Source organism: Melitaea cinxia, chromosome 10, assembly GCF_905220565.1.
Source record: "Melitaea cinxia chromosome 10, ilMelCinx1.1, whole genome shotgun sequence".
Lineage (NCBI taxonomy): Eukaryota > Metazoa > Arthropoda > Insecta > Lepidoptera > Nymphalidae > Melitaea > Melitaea cinxia.
The window spans coordinates 14,022,764-14,037,465 of NC_059403.1; the positions used below are offsets into that span (position 1 = coordinate 14,022,764).

The 14,702-nt window shown below is 34.8% G+C and overlaps 1 protein-coding gene across 1 annotated transcript; it reads left to right on the top strand.

The window, feature by feature from the left end:
* The first annotated feature begins 3,108 nt into the window (after positions 1 to 3,108).
* Positions 3,109 to 9,795, top strand: LOC123657451 (zinc finger protein 583-like). Its single transcript, XM_045592994.1, is given in 9 exon segments — positions 3,109 to 3,379; positions 3,920 to 4,141; positions 4,641 to 4,772; positions 5,539 to 5,729; positions 6,058 to 6,250; positions 6,652 to 6,748; positions 8,281 to 8,474; positions 8,826 to 8,929; positions 9,760 to 9,795. Coding segments are annotated over 9 exon segments (1,440 nt in total).
* The last annotated feature ends 4,907 nt before the right edge of the window (positions 9,796 to 14,702 follow it).

Here is a 14,702-nt window from a genome sequence, read left to right on the forward strand (position 1 = left end):
AATTGAAAAAAAGGTTATCTCCCTCACTCTCGTAAATGTTAACCATTTTAGATTATTTTTATACATACCTTTTTTATCGTAGTTACAAGTATTATAAAAGTAAGGCATAATAGTTAGCATTCAACTTCTGTAAAGGAATTTAGAAAGTAATTTTTGTATGAAAATTTTTATTAATTAATAATGAGATTAAAAAATAAAGTCGCTGATTTTGTATTTTGTGTTTTTCTTTTACCTGTTTTTTACTATTGTTCGAATGTCTTTTCAATACGCCAGATCCTGCTAGTTACATCTCGAAGTAAAGTTGTTCCTGTTTTGGTATTTCAAAAATGTGACTTTTTCCCATGCCACTACCCTATGGAAAAAATCTCATAAACCTCAAAAACTTGATTTACTTTCGCTATCTGCACTTTAACAAGTATACTACTAACTGTAATCTATACAAATAAAAATGAATGTTAATGTGCTTAGCGCATAACTCAAAAATGGCTCGACCAATTCGGCTACTTTATTTTTTTGTATGTTCCTCAGGTTCACGGAAGGTTTTAATACAAAAAAAATATGTTTGCTCGCAAACGAAAAAAAAAAACCGATTTCAATTACATCGACGAGTATTACAACATAGATCGACAAAAAAAAATAGTCAAGTAACTACGCGTTATCAAAGATTACTCAAAAAGTAGTTATCAGATCTCGATAAAATTTAAATGTTAATGTGACCACATGATAAACATCAGCTTTTGATTAAATTAAAAATTATCAAAATCGGTACACCCAGTAAAATGTTATTGCGGATTTTCAAGAGTTTCCCTCGATTTCTCTGGGATTCCATCATCAGATCCTCGTTTCCTTATCATGGTACCAAACTAGGGATACACCCTTACCAACAAAAAAGAATTATCAAAATCGGTATATCCAGTAGAAAGTTATGCGGTATAATACAACGTAGATTGACGAAAAAAGCGTCAAGTAAAAACACATTATTAGATATAACTCGAAAAGTTATTGTTAGATCTCAAATAAATTTAAATGGAACCAAATGACACACACCACCTTTCGACCAAAAGAAAATTTGTCGAAATCGCTCCACCCAGTCAAAAGTTCTGAAGTAACATACATTAAAAAAAAATATATACAGGCGAATTGAGAACCTCCTCTTTTTTTGGAAGTCGGTTAAAAAGTAGTCATTGACGTCACTAACAAGAGTATCCTTGGAGTGGAATTTAGGATTACACAATGAGAGCTTCGTGAAAAACAAGTTATTACTCTTTTGTTTAGAGGGAGAGTGCGCCGGTGCAAGGTTGTTTTATTTATATTTATTTACTAGTTAAAACGACGACTACGCGTTGGCGCAACGGTCACAGCAATGGTTTGTGGCTGTTGCGCTGGCAGTTGCGGGTTCGATCCCCGCACATGATAAACATTTGTATCAGCCATACATATGTTTGCCGTGGTCTGGGTGTTTGTGGTTCTTGTGTCTCCCGACCCTGCCTCGGAGAGCACGTTAAGTCTGTACCGGTTGTTATCATGTACACCTGATAGCGATCGTTACTCATAGTAGGGATATATTATTCGCCAACATACATTGGAGCAGCGTGGTGGATTAGGCTCTGATCCTTGTCTTACATGGCGAAAGAGGCCTATGCCCAACAGTGGGATATTACAGGCTGAAGCGTAGTAGTTAATAGAGTACAAATATGACAATAATAAAGTCGACTTTTCTAAGAATGGTGTACTTGTGTCGTAATTTTGTGATGTCTGCGATCATTCATATAAAATATTCCGACAAAGGTTTCTACATAACTCAAGTGCATCTTTTGTGTCATTATTATATAATAAAACGTAACAAAATTGAAAGGCTGATGGGACTGCGAGAGTTTCTTAAATCTACACTTATCTACACTTATTATACTTTGTTTTATTTATTGTTAGTATCTTACCAATTGGATTTTCACAATTGTGAAACAGCTAGTTTTATTATATTTGCACAAAGATTTTACCTATTAAGTGATTATGTTTTCATTTGAAATCTAAAAACCAAATCAATTTAAAAACAGTATTACGAATCGTACCTACTATAGGTATAATAACTGAAACCTCAACTAATATTATAAAGACAAAAAATTTCTTTTTATTCATAATGTACAGAAAATGTTGCGAGCCTGTTTCATAGAACTCGCCTAGCGAGTTCATGGTATTACTGAATGATTTTTTTTCTTTTATATATAAAAAGGTGTAACTCAGGTCACCATGTCAGGTCATGTAAGTGTTTAAATAACATCGTATTAAGTCTACACTGTAATTTTGAACAGAATATATGGAAGTGTTTTGAAAATATTACGGAATAAAATTAATGTAAACTCGAAAACACAAACAAGGGGGAGTCAGTGGCGCTGAACGTGTTAAATCACCGCGCTACTACAGTGTGGGTGGGTTGATTTGCATAGATGTCCCCTCACCACGTCTCTACACCCCACAAATATATTTTAAAATTAATTATAAACAAAGCAGATTTGAGTAGACAATTATAAAATAATATAAAATCAACAAAATTAAATATATTTTAAACAATTTCATAAGTAATTTAACGAGATTTGTGAAATCGTGAAGCTTAGTGAAGTAATGTTTGTATAAAACCCGCATTGGGTCCCCATCCCCTCGTCGGTAATACCATTTATGGTGTTTTCGATACCCATTCCCACGGAGGGCCTCAACAAGTCCTCCTGGCGCACGTGTGGGCCCCGCGGGCCGCGCAGGCGCGCCGCCCCGCGCATCCTGGCGCGCATCCCGCCATACTCCCCCGACTGTATTTCAGCCACAGCGGACTAATAAAACGTGATGAAAAATTGCTAAAAGGACGGAGAACGAGGTAATGGCCGCTGAGTCCCTTATTTGAGACACCTCCGGCCGCGCTCCTTCGCCAGACGCGCGATTCGCGGTCGATGGTGTGGGAGCGCGGTTAAAAATAAAGCGCTAGGAATGCGACACTGGGGTGAGGCAATCGGCGGGGGTTGAGTGAGCGCCCTCCGGGGCCGCACCCTTTTGTTGGTGTTGTTACCTGGTAGCGAGTGCACGCAACCTTGAAAATGTCCGCGTTTTCAGATAAGAGCTATGAACTTCGCGCCGTTCACGGGCCACATTCCGTCGGCGACGGCGATCCCGACGATCCACCAGTTTGCGGCCAAGTTTGGTTACGAAGGAAGTGGTGGTGTTGTGCAAGAGACGCGCTACCAGACGTCTGGAGGGGGCGTGCAGTTCGCTGTGGCCCCGGCCGGAGTATCGGTGGACGGAGTCAAGTTCCGGCAGGCAGAGAGTGTGGTGGTGGTCAGCAACGCGCAGCCCGGCACCGTCACACTGGCGGGAATCGCGCCCGTACATAGTGGTCAGTTGTTACCGTAGAACTTTATTGTAAACAAAATTACACATGTTATTGTATACCTCCATAAATTGCAGGTTTACTTTTAACATAAGATTATGTCGGTGTTTTTGCAAATGTAAATCGTAGTACGCAGCGATCGAATGTTTTTTATTTGTTTTTAATCCATCTGTGTGCATTTGTGGTATTTATAAAACAAAATGAACTCTAAAAGCACTAACTTTAATCTTTTACAAGAGCTGAGGCCTTCTTCCACTTGGACTTTGCCAATATAAACGCTTCAATTAATAAATAAACGCCTCACACTCAACGACCCGCAATAGGATTTTCTCCTGTATTGGGGGTCCGGAAACACACAATACACAAAAACAAACGCCCAGACCACGACAAACATTTATACTATACAAATGTTTGTAGTGAGCGGGGATCGAACCCGCGACTGTCAACGCAACAGCCAGTGCTGTGACCGCTACGCCGTCATAATTGTAATAAATAAATCTGAATTTTTTGTCACGAGTATCTTTTCATCGTAACATTTGATTGCAGTAAACACAGGTGTAAAATACCAGAGCATCACAGCCACATCGTCCACCGTGAACGTGGGAAACATCGCCTATGGAGGCGGTGGACAGGTTGGTTATGTACAAGAGACTGTGCTGAAGGGGGAACAGCGTGACAAGCGGGAGTACCGCGATGAACTGCACCATGATCTTATGGCTTCTATGATGCAGCAACACCAGGGTAATTAAATTTATTATTATGTATAATGTATGTTTAAAAATATTTTTTATATTTCTCTGTAACAATACAGAGAAATATATTTTTTTTTTTCTGTAAATAAATTGGTATAATGTTTTTGTTGTGCTCACTCCAATGAGTCATAGCGTGATCATGTATTAACTTAGGTAATACAAAGGTAAATGGTAAAAAATATATATTAAATTAGACTTCCAAGACTAATGTCAAGTTTTCCAAACAAATAGTTTCTTCAGCTTTCTAGATTCTTATTTTAAAAAGTTGTTTTTTTTTTTTATAATAATCAGTAAGATAAAATTAATATTTCTTTAGTCTAGTAAGCTTTAAAATAATATTTAATTCATTTAATTGTCATTTCGGAATGTAGATTTGGTTAAAAATAATCAGCCTCGAAATAACCAGTGTAATAATAGTTCATTTAAATTAATCAGAATCTAGTATGTGTATAAATTAATTCAGTGTGATTAAATTAAATATTATTTATATATTAATGCACAAACAGTGTCTCAAGCTCCGCTACAGCAGGGCACGCAACAACTACTGGTAGTACTACACGAACCCAAAGAAGGAGCCGCACTAACCAGGGCCATCAAGCAGGAGGGTCGCTCTCACAGGGAGGCTAGTGCACCCGCTGAGTTCATCAGTAAGTATCAGCTAATCTTAATCAAATAAAATGTTATTGAGGTAAGGTACAGGATATATTCTGCTCAAAGTCTGGAGCAGCCCGACTGGGAAAGTACCTGAACCTTATAGAAGATCACAGTTAAATAACACTGCTCTCAAGGAACACAAGTTCCTTTTGGTGAGTAAGGTGGCCACAGCTCTTGGTGTTAGGGACGGCAACGCGCTTGTGATGCTTCTGATGTTGCAGAGAACAGTACCTACAGTACAGCTAGCTGCTAGATATACAAATGGGAAATCCTATATTAAATTAAATAGAAATAAAAAAGTGAAATAAAAGTTTGAGAAACATTGTGTTCTTTGTTTACGTTTCGTTTCAAGCCCAAATTAATAGACAATAGTTGTTAATAAGTATATTTGAATGAATGTTAGACACGCGGAAGATTGAAATGTGCAATGGTGTTTGTTACACCGAACCTGGGGTAAAGGTACTGACATATTATTACTATAATACCGATTATCGTTATTCGTGATTTTATTTGAATACTTTAGTTGTTAAATTTATTAATAATTAATATTTTTCTGAGGTATGAAAGCGTAGGAAAGTAGAAAAATTTTGAACAGTGTATGTATACAGGCGCATGGAAGTTTACTGTTTGTTTAGTTGTTAATAGTTAACTTTTTTGATATATATTAAAATATAGAAATGCATAATGTAAGCATAAGCATAGCATTACATTTTGAAATATAATTTTTGAAAAATCACTTAAAATAATTCTTTCTGCTAGGTATAGGTGACGTGACAGACAGTTCAACATGGCAGACGCTAGGCAGTGGTGTGGCAGACTACCTATCGGCACTACCCCTACCATTGCACCATCTTCTGAAGTACTCCAGCACAACAGAAGGCAAACGCGAAGAGCCCACTATCGTAACAGTCGCTACGAATTCTTTACCACCGATGTCTACTTTAACCTCGGTAAGTTGAATATTTACATCAAACTGAAGAATATATATTTTACTAATGTAATAGGTAATAAAATTGGGTAGGATTTCGTTGATCACACATAATAAAAGAAATGCAAATGTAAAAGCTCGATTTTGGGCTTGACTCATCACTAGAAGATTAAACCTGAAACGGTTGCTTGAACCTAGAAATAAATGTTGGAAAGATATTTGACGAACAAACACAAATGTATCTTAATCACTAAGGAACCTCTTCGATAAACGTAGGTTTCGGTTTCGACGGTTCAACTCTTTCTGCAAGTTATTTGACACGTTTTTAAAACGGTTATACTCAATTTAAGGTACCAACAAACGTAGTAAACAGCGTTGTGGTCCAGACAGCAACGATCGTGAATCCATCTACAACTAACACGACGCAATCCAATATCAACGTGAATACGATCTCGCTCGCTAAGAAAAAGAAAAAGAAAAAAATGCTTAAAGAGAAAAAACCTCGACCAAAACCTGGGGAGATACGACTAACGACTGCATTAGGTATGAATTTTGAAGTATAACTTTTTTACGCACATGACTTGGAGAGTAAGCTGGTGAATGCGTGACGAGAGCGTTATGAAAAGTGTGACCGAGCAAAGCGAACGGAAGTTGAAAGGGAGATATAAGTTAGTGACGATAGAAAGGTTTACTTCACTCGTGTGGTCTAAAGTACCTACACTCGTTTTTTTTTTCAAATTAAAATTACTAAAAATAAAATTTTATTGGTTTGTTAAAATATTATGATTAGCCAGAACTTTTAAACTGTTTTCTAAATTAAAAAAAATTATTTCAGAATATTTAATAATTAGCTGTATTGACAAAAACAAAATTATTTAGAAAAAAATATTGTCTTCAATCTCTATCAGAACATACATTTATATGTTGTCTTTGATTTTTTTCAGATGGAAGCACTCTTTACTGTTGTCCAGAGTGCCACATGGCTTACCCGGAGCGAGGTCTTCTGGACCAACATCTTGTGGGACATACCATGGAGCGAAGGTAGTATCTTTATTTTAGGTATGAATGAACATCCTTGATGATACATAGTTTGCCAAATTTTTAGACTAAGGGGAGATCCATTAATTACGTGTGCTATTTTTCGATCAGTTTAAGCCCCTCCCCCTTAGGTGAGATTGACGAGAAATAATACTGTTTTTTTTTTATTTGTTCAAAAATACAAAAAACACATTCTAAGCCTGCCACGAAAACTCACAAGAGTTTATCCGGACAAGCCGCCGCGTCGCATACCATATTATTATATAATATCTATACCGTACCATACCATATTATAGAAATTAAATCTAAGCTAAGGTTAATTACCAAAGTTTTGTGACTATTAAACGCTTAAAGATTTCAATAAATGTTCTTTTAGTGATCTTCTATATTTGCGTTTGTCCAGGTATAATTTTGTAGATCTTCGGGAAGTTCATTAATGAATTCGGGTATAATGGTGTTTAACATTCTAACTCCGTAAACATTTCTTGTTAATACCATAGTTAATTTATTTAAATTAAATGAAATCAAAGCAAAAACTTAATGATTTTAATAGCCATGAAATTTATTTTAGTGGGCAAAATGAACACTCAATATATATATATATATTAATATCTGTTTTATTATATATTTTTGAAGTTGATGTGAGATTTTCGATTTAAGTGAGATTTGGTGCGATTTCATTGGACCCCTCCCCCGCATTCTGAGTTCACATAATTAATGGATGTCTCTTAAGTTCCAATATATATATATATATATATATATATATATCCTATATTCAAGAATATTCGGAGTTTTCGATAAAGAAATAAATCTCGATATTTAATAAAAGACAAGTTACGAAAAGAAATTTCGATGTTTTTTTTTTTCTTTTTATTTGGGAAAACAAACAGTATTACAATGGGTATCAACAACATCAGTATATATACAAAAAGTACTTATCGTAATACCAACACCGTAACACCGTTTACCACGTATTACCTCAAATATTAAAAAATAAGTCGATCACAGTTACAAGACAAACAGCTATAATTACAAGGTAAATCCAATTAAATCAAACATTGCAATACAAGTTTTTTATAAGTGCGGGGACTCGTCGCAGCAATATCGATTGCGTTAAACAGATCGTTATAAGAACTAAGCATTCGATGCAGTGGAGATCGTCTACCAGCGTTTGTACGGCAGCGAGATGTGGCAAACATTTTAATAATATTGCGATGATGTTCCAATATAAGAAACTGCTTCATTACGCAACCTTTAGTAGTATGTGACCTGCAATGTGTGGACTATTCTGCCGTACTTAGGTAAAAAAGGTAGTAACCGTTTGTTAACGTTTTTGTAAAATTGTAAAATATATAGTTAAACTTTCTTTATTAAGCTTATACTAGTTTAATAAGACCGTTTATTAACTTTAAACAAATCCAAAACTTTGAGAAAATTTTCTCAGGATTTACTTTACTGCCTTTTTTCTAAGTACGGCAGTATTTATCTATATTGTGTATCTGACAAACCAGTAGTGTCACTCCCCTCTCCCCCAGGTTCATCTGCGACATCTGCAACGCAGCACTAAAGCGCAAGGACCATTTAACGCGTCACAAACAATCACACAACCCCGAGCGGCCGCACGTGTGCTCCGTGTGCCTTAAAGCCTTCAAGCGTAAGGAGCAACTCACGCTGCACTTCATCATACACTCGGGCGAGAAGAGGCACGTGTGCAACGAGTGTGGGAAAGGTGTTATAAAATACTACTTTCCTTAATTATCATAAGAAACCCTCTTCCGTTTATAGGATCTACGATTTTTTGAACAAGGACAGAAACTGTCCAGACTAAGATAAATTGTAAAAAAAAAACTCTAAAGAATATGTTAGTCTGTATGTAATGTGTCTTTTAACAAATTTGTTTTTAATCATCGCTCCCGGCTTTAGATATTGTCAAGAGTTTGTTAAGCAACGACCGCTCACAAAGTCACAATGCATTTTAGAAAATCTTTGGGTTTTAATAGATATAAGTGTATTTATTACCTTTTAGATGTAAAAAAATGCTTATAAGTCCATGTCACCAGTCATTTCCCCGTGCGCGCAGGCTTCTACCGCAAGGACCACCTGCGCAAGCACACGCGCTCGCACATCGCGCGCCGCGTCAAGGCCGAGCTGTCGCAGCAGGCCACCGCCCCGCCGCTGTCGCAGGTATTATATAACGCTATTATGTAACCGTCCGGACGTTTTGAAGTAACACTACGCACGCTTGACTTGGGGAGTAAGCAGGGGAATGCGTGACGAGAGCGTTACGAAAAGTGTGATCGAGCGAGGCGAACCGAAGCTGAGAGAGAGATATAAGTTTGATGGAGGTAAAGAGTTTTACTTCTCACTCAATCGTTTTTTTTTAAAGTAAAACTACGCACGCTTGACTTGGGGAGTAAGCCAGTGAATGCGTGAACGCGAATACAGTTACGATAAGTGTGATTGGGTGAGGCGAACCGAAGTTGAGAGGAAGATATAAGTTAGTGAAGAGAAAAAGAGAGAGAGTTACGTTTCGTAAGTTTTACCTCAGTCGTGTGGTCTAAACTCACATTTTTTTTGTAGGATTTTTTTAAAATCTTAAACCGACTTTAAGAAATATTTAATGAGTGTTTTGGTACTTTGATAAATGTTTTTTCGTTTAAAAAAAAATAAAATTTTGTAACCAATGGGTTTTCAAAAACAAATATAAAAAAATATTGATATTCAAGTCGGTAGATTACGTTTTACACCTTCCATTCAGTTGTCCAACATTGCAATGGTGAAGGTTTTTCGTTTGGGGGTTGAATTGCACTAGGATGTTTTTTGTTTTAAATTCAAATGTACTTAATATAAAAAATTTACATATTTATTTATACGATAAAGCTAGTAACATTCCGCTGTTAGGGAGAATAGGCCCCATTCTCCACGTAGGAGAAGGATTGGAGCTTATTAATCCATTACGTTGCTCTACTACTGGTTGGTAGATTTATTTATAATATAATGTATTTTGTCTACAGCAGACGGTACCGGCTCCGCCCCTTGAGCCATCTTGACCCAACGACGAAAAGAATGATCTATTAACGCTAATCGCCGCCGCTAAAGACGCTTTTTGACAGTAGGCTACACTGGAAACAAATTAATAGTCAAGAAAATACGATCATTGTAATTGAGATAAAAATAGAAAAAAATCCATTTGGTAGTACAATATTACTTTTATATTAATTGTAATTACATATAATATAAAAGTATATTGTACATATTCGTATAAAATTATAAATATTTGAGTGAGCTACTCTGGATAAGATGCCATTCACTATTTTTGAAGAGACGATGTGAAGCAATATAACAATATGTGTATGTCGTGTTAGAAAAACTAATAAACGATTAAAGGCCTTGTACACGGACGGGATCGACCGCCGACCGTCGTGTTCTTGTTCGGGTCAACCAATTTTTGTATTCATTCTACACGGTCGGTGGTTGACTTAACTTGTCAGTTCTTTTCTGGTATTTGAAGCGATGGCTCCTTGCCTTTTAAAGCAACACAAGGTGGGTTTGGCAATAACTTTTTTATGCTAAAACAAAGTGAAGTTTTTTGGTTCTTTTCTTTGTACAAATCGGATCCAATGTCCCAAAGACATGGCAAATCAATATATAAAGATATAAATTCGGTCAGAACCTCTCGTTCGTGGCGTTCGTTTTACGAATCCATTGCAATCCGTGACGACTGACAAGCGCAAACTGAAGCGTTTGCATCGGCCGACAGCGTTCCAGACGGTCGGAACATAGTCGGGACCGACCACGAACGTAGCCTGTCGCGAGAGATGCGCTCGCAACCAAGGCCGTTGACATCAACCAAATATTGGTCGGGTCAACCGTTTTCCACACTGTCCATTTTTATATCAACCCGACTAAGATTACGATGGTCGACGGTCGGTCCCGACCGTGTAGAAGGCCTTTTCTACACACTTACAAACGATTTCCTGTCAGATAAATTAAAAGTGCCTATTTGAGCGGTTGCTAATAAGACTCGGATAGTTATACAATGTTTAACTGATCTGATAAAAGTAGATGTGTATTTTCTGTACTACCATAAAATGCCATTTTGATTTTTGTCAGTTCTATTTGTAACCTGAATATCAAAAATTTTAGTTGAAATGAAACAGACCCAAGAGTCTGTGTTATCGCCAGTCCTCCAGAAAGCGTGTCAGTTACTTATGTACGAGATAAACTTTATCAGCAACGAAACCGGAAGAATTATGACAAAATAATTCACCAAAATATCAATTTTAATTACACAAACTGTTTATGATATTATACTGATATTCGCAAATTATTGTTACAAATTAGTCATTATAGTTATAATTATAAATGTAGTTTTACCTTTTAGACTATATAATTAGTTAAATATGTTTTGACTCGTACTAACATAGGTGCAAAGATTATTTGAATAAAAAGTACTTTTCTGAAGTTATTTGAATTTTTAAAGGAAGAATAAAATGCATTATTGTAAATAGTATATAAGATATACAATTTGTAAATATCTTACAGCAATGTTAAAGATAAAATTAAAATTGTGATAATAATTCAAAATTGTTTAAACAAAGTTCTTGTTATAATAATAATAAATTGGCGTTGTTTTAAAACGATGTTTATAATTAATTATTATTTGTTTGAAGCATCGTTTAGGCATTAGAATATTTGGTAGTGTGCTCGCTTACATTTATAGAGATCTATAGATTTGTAGTTTATACATAGTAAGTTTTAGAAAAGATACTAAAAAATCAATAGATATGTCAGACTACTTTTGCCCCCACTTAAGCCTTAATAAGATTTTTTGTAAGTGCCAAAATGTGAAAATAGTCTGTAAAGAGTTAAGTTTTGCAGGAAAAATTCTGCTCAAAATCTCGAGCAGCCTGGACTGGGGAAGTGCCTCGACCTTACAGTGCTGCGTTCCTGTGGTGTGTAAGGTACCCAGGGCTCCATGGGTTGGCGGTAGGGTCGGCAACACGCTTGCGATTCTTCTGGTGTTGCAGGCGTCTATAAGCTGCGGTAATCGCTTACCATCAGGTGAGCCATATATAGCGCTTGCTTGCCGACCTAGTTGTATAAAGAAATTTTTTTTTTTAATATTTGAGCTGTGAGTGTGGAGAGTTTATTAGTTTATTTATTTATAACATTCATATTTCATTGTATAATGTGTTAAAATACATTATAAAGAAAGCTCAAATATTGTACAATGGGCGAATTGTTTAGTAATAACTTTCAGACGTAAATAACGTTGGTTCTTATATCCCAAAAATACCGGATAAGTATTAAAAACTTAAAAACTTTCTAATAAATCTTACGATGGTGTACACTGGAAAGGTGTCTTACTTTCAGCTTTTTGTGATATGTAATAAAACCTTGTTCATATGTATATTATTAGATATATATTTTACATATAAAATGTTATGCTGTTGCCTGGTAAATTATTATTTAAAAATTCAACTATGCTTCTAGTTATAATAAAGATCTTTATATATATTTTTGTTATTATTTTAAATTTTTTTAGTAATATTTGTTTTTATTTAAGACTCAATTGTTACTACATTTTATAATTACTAAATTTCAATCAATTTTGTTCATTTGATATAAAAAAAAATAGCTGGTAAAATTGTATTTTTTTTAATATAAGTACATAATATTATTTGTGTTTTAATTTCAGCACAAAAATTAATATTTATATGTTAAGCGTTCAAAATATTATAATTGTGATAGATTTTTAGTAAAAAAATCTTACTAATCTATACAGATAAGTTAAAAATATATATTTAAAAAAAAATATACCTAGGTGCTTCCGATAAGGTAATTTACTAGGACGAAATTGAAATAAAACATAAGAAATCAGTGCAAAATATTTTTTTTTTATTTTGTACTTCATGTTACACATTTGAACTTAGAAATAAGATCACAAGATATTTCGTGTAGAATCAAGAGGAACTTTAAAGGTAAAACAGATTTAAATTTTTGGTACATTTCATGGCACCACAATTATTTACAATAATTTTATAGAACATAGCTTGCAATTACATAACATTTCAAAGTATATTATGTAATTGTAAGCTATGTTCGAAAATATTTCAAAGATAGTCTTCAGTAAGGGAATGATGAATTCATGTATTATTAAAAAGCTATGCATTTAACACTATGAAAATCATTCTAGACTATTGAATTTGGAATAAATTTTATTTAACTACATTAACGCTTTTTTCAAAAAGATACAAAGCAAACTTACAACTACGCATGATAAAATCGTTGACGTTTATAATATAAATAGTTATTACGGTTAAGTTCCTACACATAATATAAACTATTCAAGATATGTACAAATTGCTAATATATGTGTCTATGTGTAGATATATGTCTTTATACGAAGAGATCATCATGCATTGTGCTTTCTATGTATGCCAAGAAGCATTTAATGAAAACACGTTGAAGCGAGTTCTTATAATCAAAAAACCTGAGAATTTAAACATTTTGAACTCTTTTGTGTTCGAAAAAAGTATGGTTAACGGGAACCCGGCTAAAATAATATCAAATCACTTACAAACTATTTGGTGCCTAGTCTAAACGGTAAAAATAAATACAAAGGAAAATAAGTGTAAAGTTCACATTTTCACACTATTTTTGCAGCAAGGTTACTTTTTTCAAAATACTTTTTGTTTTTTTTTTTACACATTTTTAATTTTCGAGATAACACCCAGAAACAAACTCCAAACCACATAACAGAAAATAGTTATAATGTGTTTTGTTTAATGCGTTGGAACCTTGCTGTATATTTATTCATACTGTTATAATATAAAGTTGTGACAAAATATAAAATAAAAAAAGCCCAAATAAAATATAATTCACATTCAATTCAATCTTCAAAAACATTAAAGCATACAATAAAATACCTATCACTACATAATTTTATTGGAGTTTACTCCCTAAGAAATGATATAAAGTGCGTGGTGTGAAAAAATATGAGGAGTGAATGGAGAACTGATGATACGTGTATCGCTTTACCGCGCAAGGTCTCTTGAAGAGTGAGCGATAAATATATTTTAAATCGTCTTCTAAGGAGTTAACTGCAGTCGCGCGTCGGAGCCTTCATGAAGTGAAACTTCTTTAGAATAGTTGTGATTTGAAACTCGATGAAACGAAAATGCGTCACGATAAATAAATAAACCTATAAATGTGTAGGATTAACCCTTAATTGGTATCGTGGGGGCCGCGCAGCCCCCATGTATGCAGTTTTCTTGGCTTTCTAATAAACTAAGCACCGTGAACAGCCACCATTTTAAGTATTCTCATTACGTCGCTATTTGCGGCGGGTGCCGGACGTTCAGCGCTGTATCTTTTACTGGGAACCAGGTATGCACGTGGTGGGGTCCGCGCGGCCCCCACGATATCAGTTACGTAAGTTTTTTTACATATCATTTTTTGTATGTTTGTTATTTTTATCGGTTATTAATTCAAGATATCGCGACTTTTCAGTGATAAAAAAATAAAAGAACTCTTACACGAAGATTCTGATTCGAATTCAGTGATTGTAGGTAGTGAATTGTGAAGTAGCAGGCCAGAAGAAGAACGTTGTAGTGATCATGAAGTTATAAGTAATTGTGAAGATCCGGTAACACTTGATTTGTTAAACGCTAATCAGGACGTGGATTTTAATACGGAAGCGTCTTCCTTAGAAAGTGAAAATGAAAATGTTGCAAGACCTAGTCATTCCAACAGGGGGAATATAAAATATGGAGGAAAATAAATGCAAGTGAAGAAGTGGTTTATTTCATATTGATTTTTGTGAAATTTTGATTAGAGATTATAAAACTTTATTTGTTATTTATTTTACATATTATATATTAAGGAAAATAATGTTATTTTTTATTTTAACTTTTTAAACTATAATTTTCATTGATATATGTAACGTAGAAAA